Raw genomic sequence first — 24,203 nt, 5'->3', positions numbered from 1 at the left:
AAGGAGATTATAAAACAGAACCTACTTGAAATATTTATATGGAACAAATGAATACTTTTAACCTATCCATAAACTAGGGGATTTTATGAATTTGGATCTCCCAATGAGATCGTACCTATATGTACGATCTCATTGGGAGATGATGTCGAAAGTCTAAATGTGATGGTGTTGGAGGAAAACCCGGACCCCACCTCCAACAGAGGCCCCAACTCTGAGCCTGATCTTTTAGTCAGTTTTAAGGCAGCGAAGAGCCTTGATTCCAGTGAGAGGCTGGATCCCTCAGATGACCCACACAGGGTGCAATCCACAGCCCGTAGGCCTAAAGAAGCATTGACCCTGCCCTAAGCAATAAGCCTGCTGGCCAGAGAGAGTTAGTTTCACAACCCACCTTCCAACACAGATAAACAGCAGGAGGCTGCAGAAAGAGAAGACGACAAAGCACAGAGCCATGGTCTTCTTGCGGCCCAGGCGGTCAATGATCCATAGAGTCACGAGGATACCTGGAAGGGAGCAGAAACACCATGGCAGGCAGCTTCTGAAGTGGCTCCCAACACGTCGCCTCCTGGTATTCACACCCTATAGAACCCCTCACCTCGAGAGTGGGTGGGACCTAGTGACTCACTTCTAATGACTAGAATACAGCAAAAGTGATGGCATGTCGCTTCTGAGATGAGGTTATAAAAGGCTGTGACTTCTGTCTTTTTGGGGGGCAGGGGAAGATATTCTCTCTCTCTGGCTCTTCTCATGCTCTTGTCTGTTGGCTACCTGGCAAGAAACTAAAGGTGGCCTCTGGCCAACAGCCAGTGAGAAAATTGAGGCCTTTGGTCCAATGACCCTGGAGGAATTGATTTCTGCCACCAACCCCGTGAGTGAGCATGGAAGCAGATCCTGCCCAGCTGAGCTTTCAGATGAGACTAAAGACCCTGGGCCAACCCCTCCACTGCAGCCTCGTGAGATATGCTGGGGCAGAGGACCCAGGCAGCAGACACCTGGGATGGGAGTCAGAAACACATGGGTTCTAAGGCCTCGTTTTTCCTCTAACTTGCCAGGTGGTCCTAGGTTAGTCCCATGCCTTCTCTGACTCTCAATTTCTTCATCTGTAAAAATGTAATTAAATAAACATAACACTTTTTATCTCCGTAGAGGCAGTATAGCATAGCACTTATTATTGTTATTCGTAATTATTAAATCTGGGCAAAGTCCTGTTACATTGATCATCTTGTTTAATCATCAAAATAACTCTCTAAAAGAAATGCTATTAATAGCCCCATTTCCCACATTTATTCAGTCAATACATTAAGTGCCTACTGTGTGTCAGGAACTGTTCTAGGAACTTGGGATGTGTCCGTGAATGAAAACAAAGAACAATAAACATAATAAATCAAAAAGAATGATCTGAGTTTTAGAGAGCTTACATCATGGAAATGATGAGTGTTTGAAGTCATGGAAATGACAACCGGCAATGCTGAGGAGATTGACTCCAGAGTCTTTACTCTGACTTATTAAGCTATATGGGGAAAGGGTTTTAGAGGAAAAATAGTATAGTAGGGGAGTGAGAACTCTGGGATCTGGGGTGGGACCATGAGTCTGAGCTCCGGCAGCTGTAGAAAAAAAAGAAGCAGACTCTGGCTGCAAGGACAAAGTATTTCTTTGGGAGATCATCCAAGGAAATATCAATAAAAGAGTGAGAAAGACAGGGAACAGAAATAGCTAGTAGAGGTGCACATAAACAAGTTACCACTGTGGGTAATTGCTGTTGAATTCCACTGGAGGACTCAGTGAGCCACTGTGGAACATGCATCTGCTTGATGGGCAAGGAACCTGGGGTATCGATATACCAGCTCCCACAGTTATTGGTTGAAGGCTGTTCCCGGGTATTAACTCCCTGGCACTTCTGTTCACCTAGCTTGCTTTTAGATACTAAGGCTTTCCATTCCTCCTGAATAGCCCTCAGGCACAGAGATGCACATACTGGCAGCAGCAAGTTACAGGAAGTTGCTGCTACACCCCTCCAAGTTTCAGTTTCTCCAGTTGTAAAACGGGAATAATTATAGAACATCACAAGATTAAATTAGAATATATCTGTAAAACATTTAGTATAGTGCCTTGCATACACTAAGCACTCAAATACTACTTTTAAATTCACCAAAAAGCTTACTTATTTATTATTAGATATTATTGTTGTTATAGTAATCGCTATTTCTTTTAAAGGAAAAAGATCACATTTTACGTGCAGCTTTGGATTTGTGACACCCCACAGATCCTTTCTAATGTGACTGGTGTTGGGGGACAATTCTCCGTGGGTCTCTCGTATTTCTTCACATCTTGCGAGCAGAGATACCAGCTGCCATTTTGTTCCAAGTTTTCAGTTCAAGGTTGTTTGTATAGAAACAGCCTTGGAAGATAGAGATATAGTCTCCATCTAGAGCATAGGTCATGTCTGTTTACTGTCCGATATAATAAAGATGATGTCTCTCTCTGGCTTGACAAAGGCTTGACAGGTTTCTGACAGCCTATTATAAAAAATTTGGGTTCCCAAAGCTTGAGATTCCTCAGCTGTGTTGCTTGCGTAGCATCCACCTGGACCCTTCTTCATTGTCCCTGTGGGACCTGGGGTGAGGGGAACTGACACTAACATGCTACTCATGCTGTCTGCTGTGACATAATAGTCTTTTGTCTCTGACCCAGGAGTCTCATGTCTTCTGCCAGAATGCATGAAACCGGGCAGCTTAAATGTATTAGCCTAAAAGTAGAATAGAATCTCAGCCTTCACGGTCCTCGACAATTTGTAGCTAAGAGCTGAAAAAATAATCTCCGGCTCTCTTGGAAATAGGATTTGCTTCCAGGTGGCACCAGGAATGTGGCACTGAACAGCTGCCACATTCTCAGGCTTCCTTGTCCCAGTCTTACTTCCCACAGGTCCCTCACCTGGGAATTCAGAGAGGGTGGTCCATAGCAGGTCCATGTAATCCTCCTCACTCAGGTACTCACAGGCCAGGCTGCATTTTGCCTCTACTGCCTTCTTTCGGCTGGAAACTGGGAATGGGAGACAGACAGAGAGGAAGAACCATGCGCAGAGCCCCGGATCACACCTTCCTGCTCCCCTATACCTTCTTCTCTGGGAATGATTTGGCTGGGGTGCCATGGAAAGAGCCCAAGCTCAGGAGTCAGATAGACTTAGGTTTGAATCCCAAACAACAGTGCTACAGCTTCATCTCTCTGAGCCTGAGTTTCCTCAAAAAACTGGGGCTAATAAAATCACTGGGGAAGGTGGTTGAGAGAATGAAAGCAGGCTGTGCGTATGAATGTGCTTAGCCCAGAACTGGCACATACTTGGTGCTTTGGTGGCAGACAGACTCTACGGTGGCCCCAATAATCCCCATCTGTATTACCTGGCCCCTTACTTCCTTGATCCTATCTTCTCTCTCCCTTGTTCTACTCACTCTACTATAGACACACTGGTCTCTTTGCTGTTCTTTCAACAAGTAAGGCACTCTCCTGCCTCAGATCCTTTGCACTGGCTGCTCCTTCTTCCTAAAGTGTACTTTATATATCCCCATGACTAATTTCCTCACCTGCTTCAAATCTTCCCTTAAATCCCACCTCGTTGAAGCCACTCTGACCACCCCATTTAAAACTTCAACCTACCCACTGCCCCTTGCTCTGCCTCACCCCAACCGCCCTGACCCCACTCTATTACCTTTTCCCCCCATATCATTTGTTAGGAAATAGCTCAAAAGACTTTGAAATGAACAAAAATGTCCTATCTAACACACCCTTATAGGTTATCTCACCTTTCATTATCTTTGAGCTATAACTGCACATTATAGAATATTGATCAAATGCAAATTATTCTTGTCCATCAAAATGCAAACTGTGTATGGTGGTGATGCAATTATTAGTTCCTTATGCATACTGACAAGTTTTGCCTCTAACGGTAAATTCATTTCAGCATTTCTGATTGCCTAGATATATGTGTGTTTTGAATTCTCCTTTGAACTAGCTATAACCTCTTACTGGTGTTACTAGACAATTCTCCATGGGCCATTCATGTTTCTGTATGTTATATAAGCAGAGTGCCTTTGCTCTGGACTATCTTTTCAAGGACTTTTGTTTAGCCAATAGTCTTGAAAGATACAGTATCTCCCTTTGGAGCAAAGGGCAGTTTGGGTTATAGCCTTCAAGGATATAATGTCTCCCTGCAGAGCAAAGAGCAGACAGGCTTACCATCCACTATAAGAGATCTGGATGCCCTGAGCTTGAGGATCCTCTCTTGCAACACAACCCATTGCTTTTGCAGGTATCACCTGCCCTTCTTCATGTTGTCCTGTGGGAAGTGGGACTCAAAGAACGGGCGTAAGAAAATGCTGACACTCTCGATACTGCTATTACTATGAGTAATTAAGTCTTTTGTCTCTGACCCCGGAGTGCCGTGTCTTCTGCTAGCATCTGTACAAACTGTAAAAGGCTAACTAGTTAGCTTGCAAATAGATAAAATCTCAGACTTTTCACAGTTCTTAACTACTGGTTCAATCATTAATTGATGAGTTAAATAAAATATTTGACATTTTATGTTTGTGTGAGAGGCGTGATTTTACCTTTTCTTTAAAGTTTTTCCTTTAATGTTCTTATCACCTTCCAACATACTATATAATTTCCTTACTTATTATGTTATTCTCTCTTTTTCTCTTTCCCCACCAAAATGTAAGCTCACAGAGCAGGGATATTTGTCTTTTGTATTCATAGATATATCCTAACACGTGAACCAGTACCTGGTGGGTACTAAGAAAATACTTAATGAATGACTTGCCCAAGGTCACACAGCCACTTAGTGCTAGAACTCAGGCTCTCTGATTTCTGGCTGTGGGCTTCTTCCACAGTATCATTTTTCCATTCAGGTATAAAAGAGAGCTTTTAAATGAGATTGGCAAACTATCCCCTATAAGCCAAATCTGATCTCCTGCCTGTTTCTACCTGGCCCTAGTTTAAGATGATTTCTAAAAATCAAAAGTAAAATAACATTTCATGACATAAAAATGATATGAAATTCAAATTCCTATTCAAAAACAGGCTTTTACTGGAAGTCAGGCAATGCTTGTTCATTTACACATTGTCCATAGCTGCTTCTCTGCTATAATGGCAGAGCCGTATGGCCCACCAAGCCTAAAATGTTTACTATCTGGCCCTTTATAGAAAAGAGTTCCCAGCCCCTGCTTTATAACATTCCGCTAGATCCTCTGTTTTGCTAAAGCAGGTCCGCTGTTAAGGGCATGTGATTCATGCTCAATCAATACCAAACCCCAAGTCTACAACTGAGCCGCTTCCTCAGAGCAGTTAATTTAGACTCTCCACACGCCCCAGTGAGATGTGACTCTGCCATCTCATTAAATCCTATGCCAATAAACAAAACTATTAACTAAGATTAAAGAGGCTTAATATGAAAAAGATAATTGGATAAATCCTTCAGACAAGAAACGACTTGATCCCTTTATCCCCCATTCTGAGTTCAAGGCCAGGAATCCAGTATTCTCTTAAAGACTGAATGCTTTGAAAGCCCAGACATCTGCATATAGACTTTGCTTTTCATTCGTCCCTTTTGTTCAGTGGTTTCCACCTCCAGCTGCACAATAGAATCACCTGGGGAGTTTTTAAAACCCATTTATGCCTGGGCTCCACCCCCCAGAGATGCTTATTAAAATGGTTTGAGCATTGTTTAACTGGCACTGGCATTGTTTAAAAGCTCCCCCATGTGATACTGTTGTGTGGCCAGGTTGAGATCCAACCTGGTTCTCAAATTTAATGTGCACATGAGAATTGCTGCACAGGGTCATAGCCCTCAAACTCAGTGCTGTGCTTCATGGAGCTTCCATTGTCATGTCGCGTCTATTACGACAAGATTGTCCAGGTTTCTACAGAGAGTCTTGGAAACCACAGCCCAGATCTTCTATGCTCAGATTTTGCAGAAACTTTCTCTCTGGAGTTTGTTGGGCCAGCACTACCGGGGTAAAAGTCACTGGGATTTGTGCAAAGCCAGGCCCCATAAGGACAGAACCTGGGGTGGGAGTGTGTGTGTGTGACTGTGTGTGTTGAGAGTATGGGTGGTTAACTGATAAAGAGGGCTTCCATACTCACTGCTGCAGACATCTCCTGCCTGGAAGAGCTCTGTTGTGAGCAGAACTAATCCATAGTAAGAAAATGCATTGGAAAACCTGCCAGGAAGAAGGCAAGAAAGGTAAAGCAATGATCAGGGAAATGCAAGTCCCCTTTCTCTATACCCTTGAGAAGGACTTGCACCTAATCAGCAGTGACTCCTCTTTTCGTCACTGGCCGAGCTGGGCTTTGGGGACTTTCCTGGGGCCCTTGAGCAGGAAGATGGCAGGTACAAAGCAGAGTGATATGATAAAGGGAAGTGATCCTGTGTCCTTTGAAAAATCAAGAACTGTATTATATCACGGTCATGCCACCCCAAGGCTGCTCACTCAGCTGGCAGTGGGGGAGGGGATTGAGAACCAAAATTTGGAAGAAAACAGTGTTGACATCTGTCAGAGCTTCTGGGTTGAGTTGGCAAACTTGGGTAGGGAAGAGGAGGGAAAAGCCTTAATAATATACAGAACTGGGCTCCAGCTCTGCTGCCACATTTCCTGAGCGATAAATCAATGTGCCAAGCATTTATTAAACACCTGCTATGTGCTCAGTATAATTGTAGAGTCTGTAGAGTTCTCTAGAATTTCAGATCAGAATAATACATTTAATTAAATTCCTGACTATCACAGTAATGTAGGGAGGAGGCAGGAGAACTAAAATGTTAAATCAAGCTATACTCAGAGACTGCAATATGCAGATCATCCCTACGGCCAGACTACAGGAAAGCTACAGAACAAAGAAAAATTTCTGCTGGGCTTGCTAAACAGGAAAACAGAGTCTTTAAGTCCACCCGACACAAAATAAAATCATTCATCCCCTATGGCTGAAACTACAAGGAACCTATGGAATTGCCAGCAGGCTCTTCATGCTACATATTCTTACCTTTTCTTGCTACCTGCTCTTATCCTTTCACACTGTATGTCCATACCATCGAAGGAAAATGGGTAAACAGTCTTTAAACTGTAATTCATAGAAACTAAGAATGATATATAAACTGAATTTCCTGGACATTCAGGGTCCCTCTCAGTGTCTTTTTCTCGGTCCTTTCCCAGTATCTTTACTCTCTGTCACCGTCTCTGTTTCTCTGTGTCCCTCTGAGTCTCTCTTAGGCTCTCTCACGCTTTATGGAGCATTACCATTTCTCTGATAAACTTTCCTTTTGACTCGCGGGCGTTTGAATTCTTCCTTGCGTTCAGCTAAAAACTCTCTCTCAGTGGAGAAGGGCTTGAGTTTCCTCCACTCAGGGGAATTTGCTCTGTCCTGCATCGTCGGGAACCAGAATACTCAAGTTTGTAGGACAAGACTGTCCTCATCCTGTATAGTACAGTATGTGGAAACTCAGTCACAATCAGACACTAATGATTAATTTCTTTGGGTTACAATATGAACCGGCAAATTTAGTGATTTCTGTAGTGTGCTAAACTTAGTCTCTACTTAATTGCTTCGGTATTTGAGTAGTGTTGGCTCTGCAGAATCGCATGCACTCAAAGATAGATATCCTCAACTCTCTTCCCCCAGACACATTCTCTTTTAAAAATCCTGCAGACACCATTCTTGTACTGGGCACACAGCAGGTATTTAATAAATGCTTGGTGAGTTGATTCAGCTCTCAGGAATGCAGGGGCAGAGTTCCCTATGGAGTTCTGTAAACGGAGCAGGTTCTGTATATTATCAAAGCTTTTCCCTACTCTCCAGCTGCAATTGACCATTTTGACAACATTCCCTGCTAATTAGCACCTCTGTTCAAAGATGAATAGGAAAGGTGAGAACTGGTTAGAACAGAACACAGAGCCTTACCCAGGCCAATTTTGTTCACTGTTAGTGTTGCATAGAAAGAGAGTTGGAAGAATAGCTGAAATTTGACTAGGTGTGGAGTTCAAGGTAATTTCTCTCTGCAAATGCCCCCTCCCGCCCCCACTAATGTTTGTCATTTAAGAAAAGTAGAGCAAGATTGGGACTGAAAGTTGTAAGAGTGCCCATGTTGACCAAATCAGTGGTTCCCAAAATATGGGCCCTGTGCCACTGATGGTACCTAAGGTGATATGGGCGGAGAGGGGAACTGAAACAGCATGGGAATGAAAACTCATTGTGAAAAAAAATTCCGTTTAAAGTTTCCTTTCAATTGTTTTGATTGTATCCTAATCTTAAGTGATGAGTTACTCATGTCAATGAGTCCTTAGCACCTCCCCCCTCTGTCTGTCTCTTTCTCTTACATACAGCCACTCAGTGCCTTGGCAAACCATCAGCCTAGCTACTTTGTACTGTATTCATCTTTAAGAGTGTCTTTTATGGCCTGAAATTAAGGTTTTTTTTTTTTTCTTTAAAGCAGACATATAAAGTTTCCTTTTAAAACACATTTATCTGAGTAAAGAGTGAGTCGAATTAAACAAAAAGGCTAGGAAAATAATAGTACAGGTGATATCTGGATAAGACAGAAGTCAGGAAAGTGATGAGCAAACTATTGAATTTTGCAAACGCTGCGTGAGATCAAAAAGTTCTCTGTGCTTCGTCCTAAAACAAAATTCCAAATGGCACAGATAAAAGGGAACAAAATGTTGAGAAATAGCTCTTACCATATAAACCACAGCAACAAGGTTGTCCATCTAAAATGGGGCGTGAAAAGGTCCCTCATTTTGCCTCGGTCTTCCTGTTTCGAGACAAAAACATGCGGTTTACTCTCTTCTCTTCCAGATGTGTGGGCCCTGGCTGGTGGCTGGAGACAGGCTGAGAGGTTTCTGGTGGCCTGGACACCGGGCTCAGAGAACTCAGGGCTCAACTCCAGAGCACTCAGCTCCCTAGCCCAGTGTAGCCGACTCGGCCCCTCCGGCCAGGACCCAGTAACGTCCAGAGGCTTGGTTTTGAAGGATGGAGACATTCCACACTCTGCACCCCAACCTGGAATCCTGAACCTGGGAAGCAGACCCTTTGGGCTTGGCCCCCCGGAGGCCTCTCAGGTGGTCCCATGGATGCAGGGAGCAGAACACCAGTCCAAGGAGTATCGAATCATTTCATGCCTTGCCCTCAAAAGCCAACTTTAGATCAAAAATTAAAGGGCTGACAATCAATTCATTAACAGCCAATTCACCAAAAGATTGATTATCTAAATGATCCATTTGCCAATTTCATATAACTTGCTAATTTATAAAACCTTTGCCTTACAATGTTCTTTATTATTATTATTATTTTATTTTTTATTATGATGACAAAGGTTAATGAAATCTGGTAGGTTTCAAGTGTACAATTCAACAGTAAGGCATATCATATATATTTCATTGTGTGTTCACCCATAACAATGTTCTTTTAAAAATATATTCCATGACTGATTATATTCTTCTTAGGTATACTTAATGAACATATTTTTCTAAATAACAGTTTAAGAAATGCTTATTTAAACATGTTAAAAATGAAAAGAAAAGAGATTACAGGTCATACGTTGCTTAGTCTACCTATGAGTATTGTCTTTCATGAAAAAAATACTTTTGTAATACAGTCTTCAATGAAAAGACAGCAACCATTAAACATGTTTATTGAATATATTTGAGAATGTTTGCATTTATTGACTATATTTTGGAATATTTATAGAAAGAATGCATTAATAAATAAATATATTAATATGTACACGGGAGAATATATTCCTGTTTAATAAATATATTTTTAAAAGTTCTTCTCAAAACATGTTTTCGGTAAAGTAATACACTGGCATGTTAATTCAGGAAAATCTCCTTTCGGAAAACTGGTCAGCTTCTGGAAAGCCCTTCTCTCCTCTTTTGCTTGCCTCAGGATTCACCACCTCCTTGGAGCCTTCCTGGCTCATCATGCTTCCCAAAGTGAATTTGGATGTGACTCCTGGCCTGCACGTTGTCAGACCATGCCAGACCCCTCCTTTCAATCTGGTAAAATTCCACTCAGTTCTTTTTGCATAATATAGAAACAATCAGAAATATAATTTTATTTTAAAATATAATTGCCTTGTAGGATCTGTTGTTTGCTTAACGGTATGTCTCATGGATGAGGTGCACTCTTTATTCTGTCTCCTTTCTCCGCAAAGTGCGCGGTGCGCCTGCGCAGGGGAAAGTTGATTACAAATTCTCACGGTGGTGGATTCCACGACCGTGTTGCCATCCGGAGTGATACACTACCACCTGTTAAGGGCGTCTACCGAGGCGCGGGTTGGCAGCCTGGATCTAATCCTATAGCATCACTTTCTAATGTGTTTTTGTTTGTTTGTTTGTTTGTTTGTTTGTTTGTTTGGTCCCCCTTTGCCCATCTATCAGATTTGCTAAGCAGACTTCATCAGCGCTGAAAGGCTAAAACGAAGCAGGAGTAGTTACAGGATCCATTAGCGGACACTGCATTACATTTTCCTAATCACTGGCTAAATTCTCTAGGTGACACTTTTGGGACTTGGCGGTGAAAATACACAGATTGGAGTTGCCCAATTCCCCTTGCAGGTCCTGCCCAGTGCACCCTCATCCACTCCGTGTTCGCTCATGAGCACCCAAACATGCACGCCCCACCCAAGCACACCAGCACCCGTGCATGCACAGGGACACCAAGCCGCAGAGTCAGTGGGCCAGGCACTGACCTGTCTGGAGATGATGAGTTTCCCCAGTGGCATGGGGGCTCCATTTTCTGTCGCTATCCTCTTTAAGGTGGCGATGGCCTTTTCCTGGTTCCCAGACAGCACATCATACCTTGCACTCTCAGGCAGCCACTGTGGGAACAGGAGACCCAGGCATGGCTGTTTAGGGTGGAACAGAAAACTGGGTCCCAGCCACACACTCATCTGTGCGTGGAGACCTTAAGGGTTGGGGCTCTGGAGCCAGAAGACTGGCTTCAAATCCTGGCTCTGCCACTGAGTATATTGGTTGTGTGACCTTGAGCTATTACTTGAGCTCGCTGTGCCTCCATTTCCTCATCCATAAAATAGGATGATCCAGATGAAGTGTTTAGCACAGTGGCTAGAATAGGTTAATATAGTTATTATTATTGCCATTCCTACTACTATTATTTGGTGCCACTGTCAGAGTTCTAGGTGGAGTTTGAATTACATTAAGACTGCCACTAAAAAAAGAAAGACTGCCACTCTCACCATCATCTTTATCATCCCCACCTCTCAGGAAACTATACCTCACTTATGTTCAGCATTATCTTGCAAATTTACTCTAAGATACAGAAAAAAGAAAAAACAGACCTTTAAATCTAATAGAGTCCCAACCCCAAGTAACTAGACAAATATATTTTTATCAAAAGAAGCAAATAGCAATCTGTGAAACAAGAGAGTACGAGAATTGGAGTAAGAAGATCTGGTTCAAATTAGACCTTCTTATTTGCTGTGTGTCTTCTGACAAGTCAATCAACCTCTCTGAGCCTCAGTTTCCTTTTCAGTAAAATGAAAATGGAATAGAGATCACTAATGTCCATTAAAATGTATGCTTCCTTTTTCATAGTATAAAGTTGGCCTTGAATATGGCTGCCAGTCAGGAATTACATTTCCCAGTCCCTCTTGCGTGTAGGCGAGGCCATGTGACATGCTTCCACCAATGACATATGAGCAGAATATTCCTGGCCAAGGTTTTTAAGGAGTGAGTATACAAGTAGATGACCCCGAAGCCTTAAATGATGACAGAGCTACAAGCTGGAAGAAACCTTGTGTGGGAATCATATTGCCACACAGGAGCACCCATTCTGGATTGTTATGTGAGTGAGAAATAAACTCCTATTGTGTTAAGATACTGAATGTATGGGCTTTATTTGTTACAGCAGCTGGTGTCATCCTAACCAAGATAGTTCTACCTCCTATGGTTATTGGGAGGAATAAATATGATAATGCATGTAAAGAACTAGCATAGAGCTTGCTACTCAGATGATACCTATTGTCATTATTACATTATTTACTACAGATGAGACTTTCCCACCTAAAGGCTTATTTTGGGGCCCACTGGCTATAAAGTGTTTCATGCATGCAGTCTACACATGAAATGATACATGTGTAGGGTGATCTCATTGCAGGCGCAGGGGGTGCAGTTTATGCAGAGCTGAGATGTAGAGATCATTTGAGCCCCTAGACCCAGCCATGCCTGAAGCCAGTTACTTAATCCTCCGTCATGTGTTTATTTCTCTTTTACTCAAGCCAGTTTGGATTAGGTCTCTGTCACTTGAAACTTAAGAGTCCGAACTACTCCAATACGGTCACTTTAAGTGTAGATCTTGCAGTGGTGGGAACAAGGTATCCCCCATCTCCTGCCTCCCCCTAAAGAACATCCCAACGGTGTCTGTCTGGAGGAAACCCAGTACCCCATAATAGACATACCCCAGGCCCTGTTTCTCTGTCTTATTACCTGATTTTAAAAAAATAATCTTAAAAGGTGGCTTCGATGGCCTCCTCCACTCCCTCCCCACCAAAATATAGTGAACAGCAGGATGTCACGTAGCAAAGGTTAAGATCTATTAAAAGATACCTACAAAACACAGGACAGCAAAGAGGAGGAGCGGGACAGCCGAGAGGATGAGCAGCCAACGCCAGCCCAAGCTGGGCATCACAAACACAGCCAGGATGACCTCGAACACTGTCCCAATGGCCCAGAACACCTGGCACAAGAGAATGGAGGTCAGTGATAGGGACAGCAGCGGTCAACACAGTGAGCAATTTCAAGGTCTTTGTAGACAACATAACACATGTGGGTAAGGGGTTCTTGAGGTCCACGAGGTCAGAATGGCCATCACTTTTCCTGTGGTTCACATGGTTCGGCCAGAGCCTGCATGTTATCCGTCTCCTGAGGGAACCATCCACAATATATAATACTTGCGTGATGCCCACTGGAGTGTGCAATGTGGCAGCTCTGGTTAAGGAGATCAATATGATCAATATTGTATGAGCCCAATATGACAGTGGACATGTTAGTTTTTGTCTACTGATATCCATTTCCCCTGCTTGACAGTGCCTCAATATCTTTATTAGAACTGCCCCCTGTGGGGCTAAATATCTTCTGTTTGCTTCACCAAGTCGCTCTCGATCCTTTTTTTGGACAGACTGCATATACAGGCTCCCTGTCTTCTGACTTCTCATTGGGTGCAGCCAACGAAGACACCCACAGAGAGGGAGGGTTGTTTATTCCTCTGGCTTCCTCTCTGCAGAATGGTCATGGATTGGCTGCATCCCTCAGCTGAAGGTCACAGCTCCAGCTCCCACCCAACAGCCCTCCAACAGCCCTCGCCGTACAGCTCACTCCCCACACTTCCTGCAAATTATTCCCTCCCTTTACCTCACCAGGCGTGGGGTGGTAACACTCCTCTAAGGACTTTATAAAAAGTTCCTTTGTGGAACCCTCTTCAAATTATCTTAATTTGAATATGCTGTTTTCTGCTGCCACCCTGACTCAACAACTATTGTCCCTTCCAAAACTGGTCCCTTAGCTACGCCAACAGTTCTAGGAGCCCCCAAGAGCCTTCCTAAATCCTCTTTTGCTTAAATAAGCCACAGTCCATTTCTTTGCTGACAAACAAGAATGATCGTCAAAATGTCTAACTACTGGTATAGCACTGAACAATCAGAATAGATACCTTCAGCACTGACCAATGGACAATGGTCATACACTTCCCCCATTCCCCACCATGACTATGCCAGGAGTTAACTCTTTAGGTGAGAATCATGAAGAGTTCTAGAGGGAGTTCTAAGAGAGGACAAGGTGTCAGGTGATGAGGGGTAGTCAGGGCTCAAGGTCAGCTGTCACAGATGTACTTCAGTATTTAAACAACTGGTTCATCCATACCTATTTGAACCAGCTGACTACGATCCTGACTGGTTGGGGTTGGATGAAGTCAGGATGATCAAGTTGAGCTGTGGGGTCAATGTGATCAGTATCATCAATGTGGTCATGGTGACTGAGGAGGTCAGAGGGGCATCACATTCATCACTGTGGACATTAATGTTCAGCAGAAACAAATAAACCATTCTGCTACTGCATGGAAGAGAGGCCAGCTATGTATTTGCCCTGAGATCTTCCAGATCATAGTTGGAAAATATGTAACAGGACCCTGGTAGAAGGGGGGCTCGAGAGGGACTGGCTGGACCATGAGAGTTTTAAGGCAAACTAGGCCACAGAGGTGACCAACAACAGAGATCTCAGACAAGACACCGGTGAATCTGGGTAAACACAGGGGTGGAAGGTGATAATATGGCAGGGGAGGAGTTTGGTCCACTCAAGCTACCCCAACTTTCAGGTAAAAACCATTTCCAGTTCAAGAAAGACATACCACCCACCTGCCAGCATTTTTTAAAGGGACAGTAGATTGAATTTTCTTGTCAACTGAAGAACTTACCCGTATTTTAAGATAACCATGTCAAAATCAATATAACTGATCCATTTAAATCTTTGCATACTGAGTTTGTTAATGTTTTTTTTTTTTTAACTATTCTCCTTGCCATGTGGCTCAAGACACCTGAGAACCTCCTACCAAAGAATGAGAATTCTCCAGAAACCCAGCCACCCTCCTTACCTCAATCAGCAAAATACACTTAGCTCTGGCTTTCATGGGAAGGAACTCAGCATACAGCGTCACCCTGGGAAAATAAAGAGACAGAAAAGAGATTAAGGTCAAGACTGAGAGGAAAGATTGCTACAGCTTTTTTCTCAGTCAACATTCCTCTGAGTGTGGGCTATGGACCACTTACATCAGAATTTCCTGGGATGATAATTTTATATGTAAATCCCCAGGTCCCATCCCAGACTCTCAAAAACAGACTCTTAGGGGTGGTGTTCTGGCATCTACATTTTTAAATAACTCCCCTTATGATTCTCAAATTTAATAATTGTTGCCATTGAGCCCATGCCAAAAAGGGTCTATATAAAGAATGTTGCAATTGAGCTCCGGGCCCAGATCTTCAGAGCGCTAGCTCCTCTGGGACCACCAGCATAATAAACCTGAGTTCTCCAACTCTCCGAGTGCTGCTTGGTTTCTTGCCAGTCTGATTTTGGATCTTTTCTGTGACAGTTCCTTTTGGCAAAGGATGGTATTTAGAAACCAAGATTGGGGTGCGCTAATTTCTATTGGGATGTGTCATTTCTAAGCCCTCACAGTAGACACAGCTAAGAGCTCACTCGCTCTATCTATCTATCTATCTATCTATCTATCTATCTATCTATCTATCCATCCATCCAACTATTCACCCATGCATCTGCCCCACACGCACACCATATATCTATATCTGTTTCTACACATATCTATCTGCGTATATGTGTTAAAAAAAACAATGAGTGCATACTAGTACTTTCAATTCTAGTCCAACCAGCAGGTTAAGTTCTTTCTAATCTTCCTAGTCTCAATGTTTGGTAATTCCCTTTTCCAACATTGAGAAATCCAGGTCTCGTTGTCCTCCATATATTTACTTATCTGCTCAATTTACTTGTTTACTCAACGTAACCAATGTTTTAACTGCACTGAAGCCTCCTCCATCCATGCCTCCATACTCCTTTCCCCTCCCTTTCACTTCCTCAGCCACTGGACAGCCTCTCAACAGGCTGGGAAGAGAAAGGAACTTCTAGACCAGTCCTTCATGCTGCCTTCCATTTTGCTAGGAAAAGGAGGCCTTCTCTTTCCCCTCACCTCCCACCTAAGCTAGGCATCTGAGCTACTCAGTGGCCTCATGTTACTCTCCTGGCTACTCATAAGGGAGGTGGGGGAAGCTAATTTCCATGAACTCGTTTGAGGCACATGGTGCTGGTGACCTATCTCAACCTCTTGAAACCCCTTTACTAGGTCAGTGTGCCTACATCCCAGCTGCTGCTGCTAATGGCTCATCCTTGCAACCCTCTCTTAGGATTAGTCCTAAGCTGCCTTACCACAGAGGAACCTGGGAGCTACAGCCCTTCTCCAGAGGGCAGGCTGCAGACCGATGTTAGGTACAAAAGACCCATGCTCCCTACCTCAAGGTAGGACAGACCGTGTGGAACAATGAACACTTCTGAACTCCCTGTGGGATCAGGCTGGGTCCAGACTTCACCTGAGACCATATCCTTGCTTAATTTCTTCCCTTCACTTTTCTTGCATCGTTCACTCTTTCACAGGCTCCTCCTAAGAGCATTCCTTGTACAAGAATCTCTGCCTCAGTCTGTCTGTTTCTATGGAACCCAGCCTACACCTTGCCCTGCAGAGCATCTATCTCTTTAAAAATTGGCCTTGCTAATACCATAGAGATTTGGAAACAGTTCTGTCACTAGTAAAAGCCCTTCTTAGGGTTACGATATAAGGCACCTCTGTCCAGAAAAGAAAGAATTCTCAAGAGCATCAGAATAAAGGCTGAGGCTTTTGTAATTCATGTGTACTCTATTCAGAGAAAAGTACGAAGTAAAAGTCAATGTCGTCTAGTCTCACATCACAGTTTATTTTATTATATTCCCTCTCTCTGTCCTGGTTCTCTCGCTTTCTCTCCCCGAGAGTTGGGATCATACTCAAGAATTCTGAACCCTATTTTTATTCCGTTTATAAATATTTCCATGCTATTTTAAAACCTCTTACACACATATATTCTATCATATGCATGAATAATAACTTTTATTGAGGACCTACTATGTGCCAAACACTATTCTAGATGTTTTACCTGGATTTTCTACTCAATAAGCATTGCAAGTCAATGAGGGCAGGTAATTATAATTACCATAATGCGTGTGTGTATATCTTTAACCCCCATCTTCATATCAACATCTGTCTATGTCAGATAAGTTGCTAGTTGACCAGGATCACACAGCTAGTAAGTTAATAAGTGGAAGAGCCAAAATTTTAACCCAGTTCTGTCTATATTATACAGCTCATCATTCGTTTGCCTATTTCGATGGTTTCACAATTGTAAACAATACTTCAATAAACATCTTTAGGTTGAAATTTTTGTCTTCATGTGGTTTCCTTAGGAGAGTCCCATAAGTAGAATTTGAGTCAGAAGGTGTGCTTATTTTTAAGACTTTTGACATATATGTATATATACATGTATGCATATATATCAAAGCAATTTACAAAAAAAGTTGTTCCAAATTATATTCCTATAAGTATCTCTCCACAAAAACCATTAGTAATTTCATTAACTCAGCTCTGAAAACAGGAACCAAGATTACAGAGGTTGCAAAAGATTACAACGAACACCATTAGTGACTTCTTTGAAATTTTATTCTAGTCTCCAAAACATGTGCTTATATTACTTTTTAAAATTAATAGTAACAATAAATTGAGAAGCATGTTTAGTTCCCCCCACCAAATTAAAGCCAAACTACTAATCATGCAAAAATCATATCCTAAGGGCAAAGCTATTTCTGTCCTTAGATGTCAAGGATTTCTTTTTATTATGAACCTATAGCATGCAGTCCTTTTTTTTTTTTTTAAGTTAAAGAGGTAGTGCATGAATGCATCTCATTGTAAAACAATGTAGCAATACATAAATATACAGAGTATATGATAGTCCTTCCTCTTCCTCATAACCTTTCTTCTATTCCCCTCTCTCAAAGCCATTATAATCAGCTGTTTGTTTTGCAACCTTCCAGCTATTCTCTATGTAAATAAATACATTTCAGCAACATAGTATGTTTCTTTTTTCTTCAATTCCCTTCCCCTTCCTCTCTCTCTTGCTTCCATCCTTCCTTCCTCCCTTCCTCCCATCCTCCCTTTCTTTTCTTAGCACACGCAGCATACTATCAATGTTCCACCCATCCAACGCCCTGACTCTTACTACTTCCTGGCATGCCACTCCAACTTCCAGTCGCCAGTGCCAACTCTTCCCTGAGTGCTTTCTCTGATCACTAAAAGTTGCTTTGCCACCCTGCGTGGCAGACCAGAAGTGCCAAAGAATTTAAACTTCCTAGGAACAGCCCTCAACTTGTCCCTTGAATGGGACAATTTGGACATGTATGCTGTGGTCTCCCAGAGGACACTATTACAGCTGACCCTTGAACAATGTGGGTTTGAACCAGGTGAGTTCACTTACACATGGAGTTCAGCCCTTCCCATCTGTGGGTTTCACATTCGCAGATTCAACCAACCAGAGATGGAAAACTATTTTCACATTCCCAGTAGCAGTTTCCTATTCATGAATAGAAGATACTGTTTTCCATCCATGTTTGGCTGAATCTGAGGATGCAAAATCTACGGACATGAAGGGCTGACTGTAGTTAAGTTTTGAGGGAGTCAAAATTTACACTTAGATTTTCAGCTGCGCTGGAGTGGGTGCCCCTAACCCCCTTGCTGTTCAAGTGTTGACTGTCCTTGCTCTTGAATCTGTGTCAGGATCTGCTTCCAATAAGACAGTTTGGAAACTTTTTCATGTTAACATAGTAGATCTACCACATGACATTTTTACAGCTGAAAACCTGTTGATTAATATTTAGATTGTCTTCAATGTCTTGTTTTTGCAACCTATGCCACAAGAAACATCCTTTCCCGTAATGGTTGTGCCCCACGCTTGGCCATTATTCATAGCAGTTCATTATGAAAATGAGCTGTTTGATCTTCATCCAAAGTATGGTGATTATTACAATCACACTGAAGAATAAAAGAATGAGCAATGTAATTAGCAATGCCAAAAAGCAGCTGATACTGGTGTAAATAAACCCCTACTGTGAATAATTGCATTTTCAGCGCTTTGGCAATTAGAGATTTGCCATTTGGATCACATGCTTGGGAAGAAATGACCTGCGATCTCCATTTGGCATTTCTTCTTAGTCTTTGGAGGAAAGAGCAGTTCCAAGGACAGGTTTGTGAGTAAGCTCATTCTAGACACCAATCTGAAGAAACTTCTGAGGCAGGTTTCAAGGTAGAACAGGCGGTATGCATCTTTGAGAGAAGCTAAAACGCAAGTACGATGCCAGTTAACCAAGGTTTCTATCCCAGCGTCTTAGGTGTCATTTCTGCTGAAGTACACAGCACCCTCTACTGGAAATAAGAAATGATGTGCCCAGATGCCCACGTATGTTGTATTTGTGTGTGGGCGGGTGTGTGTGTGTGTGTGTGTGTGTGTGTGTGTGTGTGGCGGTAGGTGCAATTAGAGGCGATTTTCATTTTTTTGATGCTTATTTACTTCTTTAAAATTTCTAAAACAAAAATGTATTGTCTGTAATGATAAAAATAAAGTTACATTTAAACCCTTGCTTGAAGTAAAGTCTCTTCCGTTTTAATGCTCCTTCATAGACAGAAAATGGAATTATTTGATATCCTAAATGTGATTTCTCTGTCCTGCCTTAATTAAAGAGACTAGAACTTCTCAGAAGCACTCATTCTACATTCCCAGAATCACCTCCAAATCAGTATCAGAGACCCAGTGAATATTGATGAGTTTCCAGGACCTTCTGACTAAGTAAGTTGAGAACTCTTTTCCCAAGATTTGTTCAAATGGAAGAGCCTCGGCATTAGACAGACCTGGATTTGAACCCGTTTTCTCCATGTGGTAGATGGTTTGCGAAAGTTGCCTCAGTATTTTCTTTCCTGTATCTACGCTCTTTTGCAGTGTGACTTTGCAGCTCACTCCACCCAGAATCTATTTCTCCATCCCTTGAATCTCGGCCTGGTGTCTTGCTTTTGATCAATAGAATGTAGCAGAAGTGTTGTTGTGCCAGTTCCAAACTTGGGTCTCAAGAGGTTTTGTGGCTTCTGCTTGCTCTCTGGGACCCCTGCCCAGGTACCATGTGACTATGTGCCTGGGCTAGCCAGCTGGAGGATGGGAGGCTTATGGAGCATAGAGGAGTCAGCTGTGGCCACACTAGCCTAACCAGCCCCCATCTAATTTACCAGTCAACTGAAGACACATGAGTAAGCCCCACTAAGACCAGAACAGCCAAACAGCTGAACTGCCAAATCATTAGTTAAATATATTGTTGTTTTAAGCCATGTGTGGTTCGTTACAAAGCGAAAGGTAACCTCTACAGTCCACTTAATAACCATCTGACCTTAAGCAAGTCACTTAGCCTCAGTTTTCTCCTCTGTAAAATAGGGGTAAAAGGATTGTTCAATGGACTAGATGAAGTGGTCTGAAGAGAGCATTTAGCATAGTACCTAGCACTTGGTTAGCACCTAGTTAACACTGTTATCATCATCATCATCACTATTAATGTTATTGTTGTTATAATCAAGAACCAATGTGAAAACATATTTTGGGGGAAGGAAGAAAGAAGAGAGAGAAAGAAAGCAGGATATAGAAAAGCACAGATCAGGGCAGAGGGACAGGCTCCGCATTAATAATATAATTTGTATGAGATGATGGATGTTAACTAAACTTATTGAGGTAATCATTTTGCAAGATACATAAGTCATTATGCTGTACACCTTAAACTTATTCAGTGATATATGCCAATTATATCTCAATAACACGAAAAGAAAACAATTTTTAAATTTTTAATATTATAATTTGTATTTATACTAGAAATTCAGAGTACGTTATAAGGACTTCTAATTGTTAGGCTTACAAAATTATACAGCAAAATCTTGCTCATTGGTTTTGAGAGGGGTGCAATTGGATAAAGCTATTCTAAATGAAAGGAAACTCTTAGTTATATTTAATTACATAAAAATATATTAACTAAATGTTTCCAAATAATGAACTTAGGGGAGCCATTTGTATAACCAGATAAGAACATTGCATAATTAAGACAATTATTTTTATGTAAATAGATGGAGTGAAAGTGCTGGGAAGCCAATGGCTCTCTTGGGTGGCTAAATATTTCTTCTGTAATTCTGTGGTTTTCATTTGCTCACCTCATGGACAAAAAGCTATAGGATTGAGTAATTAAGAGAATACGTTTGGAGAGTCAAGTGATGATGTTTAAATCTCAGCTGTGCCATTTACTAACTACGTGATGCTGGGCATGTTACTACTTTAAAGTCCCAGTTTTCTTACCTGTAAAATGGAGATAATAATATGTATGTCTTAAGGTTTTGTGAGTTTTAAAATGGTTATGTGTATAAAGCACATGGCTTGGTGCCTGCAATGTATTAATAGCTCAATAAACAAACAGAAAGACATAGTAATGTTCAATAAATGAACATCTTAATGGGGAGGCATGACTTTTGGGGTGCGGGGGTAGGGAGCAGGTGTGAAAGCTGAAGACCCTCACAACATAACGATAAGGGGTAAAGGCCCTTCTAGCTGCTCTGTGTCCCTTATTTCATTCTCCTGGCTGCCCTGTCCTCTCTCCCCAAAGATCTCTTCTCTTTGCAATTTTAAGAGGTGGTTTTTCTCTCTTCTAGCTACTCTGCCATTGCAATCCTATCTGCTTATAATTTTCCAGAAGTTCCTCAAATTTTCTGGTCTGCTGATGGCATTCTTTTATTGTTTTCCAGTACTACTAAAGATCTATTCTATTTCTTATGCCTTTTATGTCATTTCCAGAAAATGTGGAGGAAGAAGTAAAAAACAGTTCTTTTCATTCCACCATCTTGAACGAGAATCTCTGTGGACATTCTGAATACTTAGTTCCTTTCCTTTCCCACCTGGAAGAAAATCCAGGTGGCTGTTTCGAGGCTGGCTTTGCTGTCAACTACCTGAGCATCCCTGGGAAAGAAATTTAATGTGTACTTCTGTGAGGGTATTCTTCCAGCCACTAGGAGACAACTGTCCCCTGGTCAATGAATGGCTCATGAATGGGGCTAGTGGCTAGTGTCTGCAGGAATTCCTGGAGTTGGGCCAGAAGTAGAACAAATGGGCCACAAGCCCCTGCCAGCCCAGATTTATGGGCTTTGCTTAATGGTCTCTGCTTCAAGCCCAGTGGTTTTTAAGCTCCTCCCAGATCCAGAAGAATTTGTCAAATGCCTACTCTGTAGAGCCTGGCAGGGATCGATCGATAATGGAGAAGGGAGGGAAGGACTGAGAACTAGGAGCTACTCACTGTTCCTCCAGCCAAGTGGCAGGAAGAGTCTGGGGATTTGATCCTGTGTTAACTCTTTGTGGTCACACCTCCTCCCTTTCCCATGTGTTCTGTCTACAATTATACACTGTGTCCATCATCCATCAGGGTGACACTTGAGCTTCTTACCAAAGCCTTCAACAGACCAGATGCGTGCTAACATTTATCGAGGCACTGTCCTGGGCACTTTATATGTATCGTCATTTGATATTCTAACTGATCTCACCCCCATTTTAAAGATGGAGAAACCGAGATGTAGAAAGGTTTAGTGACTTGCCTAAGGTTACACAGCTATTATGTGACAGAGTCAGGATTCGAAACTGGATAGTCAGGTTTCAGATCCAATGGTCTAGCCACACTACCTCAGCATTAGCATTACTCTTCTAAATCACCTCTTCCCAGTCATGACACTCAACAGGCTCAAGAAGTCAATCACCAAACCATTAACCCTGAGAGGGAGAGATTGCAATGCCCAGATCCTCACCCACTAAGGCCAATCTTCTAGCAACAGAGATCAACAAGCAGCTCCCAGGACAGAACCATCCATGTCACTTGGTGGCAAGCTATTTACATTGGACTCCTTCCATTTCAGAAGAAGCAATGATTCATCTTGACCAGAATTGGCACATACTCTGGGTATTAGTTTGCCTTTCCTTCCCATAGGGTCTCAGCCAGCACCATTATCTGAGGGCTTTCAAAGTATTTGGCCCATTGATACATGGTCCCAGATAACAATGCCCTGGACTAAGGGAGCCGAATTATAACAAAGAAGATGCAGCAGTGGGTATATGACCATGGAATATACTGATCCTATCAAATTTGCCACCTTGAAGCTGCTGGCTTGAGAGAGTGATGGACCAGCCTTTTGAAGGTGCAATAGAGGCATCAGCTTGGAGATGGCACTGTTTCCAGGACACAATACACCATTCAACCAATGACCATTATGTAGTACTGTATAGAAAGAATACATGGTTCTAGAAATCAAAGGGTTGAAGTAGGAGTGGCTTTTGTTACCATTATTCCCAAAGACCCAGTTGGGGGAATTTGTACTTCCTCTATCCTACAACTTCTAGGCTCTGTGGGTCTAGAGGTCCTGGCTCCCAGAGATGACATGCTTCTACCAGAGGACATAGCAAGAGTCCCATTAGACTTTAAGCAACAGCTGCCATCTACTAACTTTGGGTTCCTTGTGCCACAAAATAAGCAGGCAAGAAAAAGAGTCAGCATTTTGTCTGAAGAATTGATCCTGAGTATCAGGAGGTATTAGGGCTACCTAATAAGGCACCCAGGTGACAGACCATCCAATTTTGGTGTTAAATGGACAAGCAGCAGCTATGGCCTGAGAAGAGCATGGTGAACAGGGACCTCAGGCATGGGATCTGAGTTACCTCACCAGGTAAACCACCAGGTAGATCAGTAGAAGTGCTAAGCAAAGGTGAGGGGAATCTAGAATGAGTAACAGAGGAAGGAGATGCTAGGCACTGGTTATAGGTATGTAGCTAGAAGCACTAGCAGGGGCCATAGTTTCTCTCACTAACCATCTTCTTATAAGTCTTTTCAGGAAAAAGACCAACCAGAATCCTGAAGGAGCTATTCCCAGATGAGGTGAACATATAATATGAAGTAAGTGCCTCCAAGAAGTGCCAGGGATGAACTGTAATGGATGCTGTGATATACAACCTGGATTCAACCTTTAGGACAGAGGCACACAGTCTCTCTGGAATGACCAGGAGCATTGCCTGCTAAGAGCTCCCTCCTTGAGGGCAGCCCATATCCAATGTGGCTGATATGAGGCACAAATTTCCAGCTTCAATGCCTCAATTCGGAACAACTCTAAAGGTCCATCCCAGCTTCTGAACCTCTACAGAATCAGCTGAGGCTTCTGTTGCAACCACATTGCAACTCAATTTCTTCCTCTGCCCATCCACGCTTTACTCACTCCCTTACAGATGTTTATCCCGATAATTACTTGCACACAAATCTTTATCTCAGGGTCTGTTTCCCAGGATCCCAACCTGTATCAGGAGCCATGTCTGTTTTGCTCACTGCTGTACTCCCAGCACCTAGCGTAGGCCTGTGCCATAGTAGGTGCTCAAGAAATATTGGTTGAATGAATAAATAAACTAGAAGGGAATGACCTGATCTTTGTGACAAAATTTCCCTAAATTACTGTAGTAGGAT

The 24,203-nt window shown here is 42.5% G+C and overlaps 1 protein-coding gene across 1 annotated transcript in view; it reads right to left on the bottom strand.

Annotated features, from left to right (window-relative positions):
- SVOP (SV2 related protein) overlaps nt 1-24,203 on the bottom strand; it is a 65,150-nt gene that overhangs the window by 11,348 nt on the left and 29,599 nt on the right. Inside the window, exons 7-13 of the mRNA XM_039861780.1 lie at nt 14,644-14,707; nt 12,610-12,735; nt 10,730-10,858; nt 8,718-8,791; nt 6,133-6,209; nt 2,929-3,036; nt 389-500 (exon numbers count right to left, since the gene is read on the bottom strand). Coding sequence (XP_039717714.1) covers nt 389-500; nt 2,929-3,036; nt 6,133-6,209; nt 8,718-8,791; nt 10,730-10,858; nt 12,610-12,735; nt 14,644-14,707 — 690 coding nt within the window. The remainder of the gene's footprint in view (nt 1-388; nt 501-2,928; nt 3,037-6,132; nt 6,210-8,717; nt 8,792-10,729; nt 10,859-12,609; nt 12,736-14,643; nt 14,708-24,203) is intronic.

The sequence above is a fragment of the Pteropus medius genome, unplaced genomic scaffold (assembly GCF_902729225.1).
Source record: "Pteropus medius unplaced genomic scaffold, Ma_sr-lr_union100, whole genome shotgun sequence".
Lineage (NCBI taxonomy): Eukaryota > Metazoa > Chordata > Mammalia > Chiroptera > Pteropodidae > Pteropus > Pteropus medius.
The sequence above is the reverse complement of the archived record's forward strand: the minus strand, read 5'-3'. Positions and strand labels throughout refer to the sequence as shown.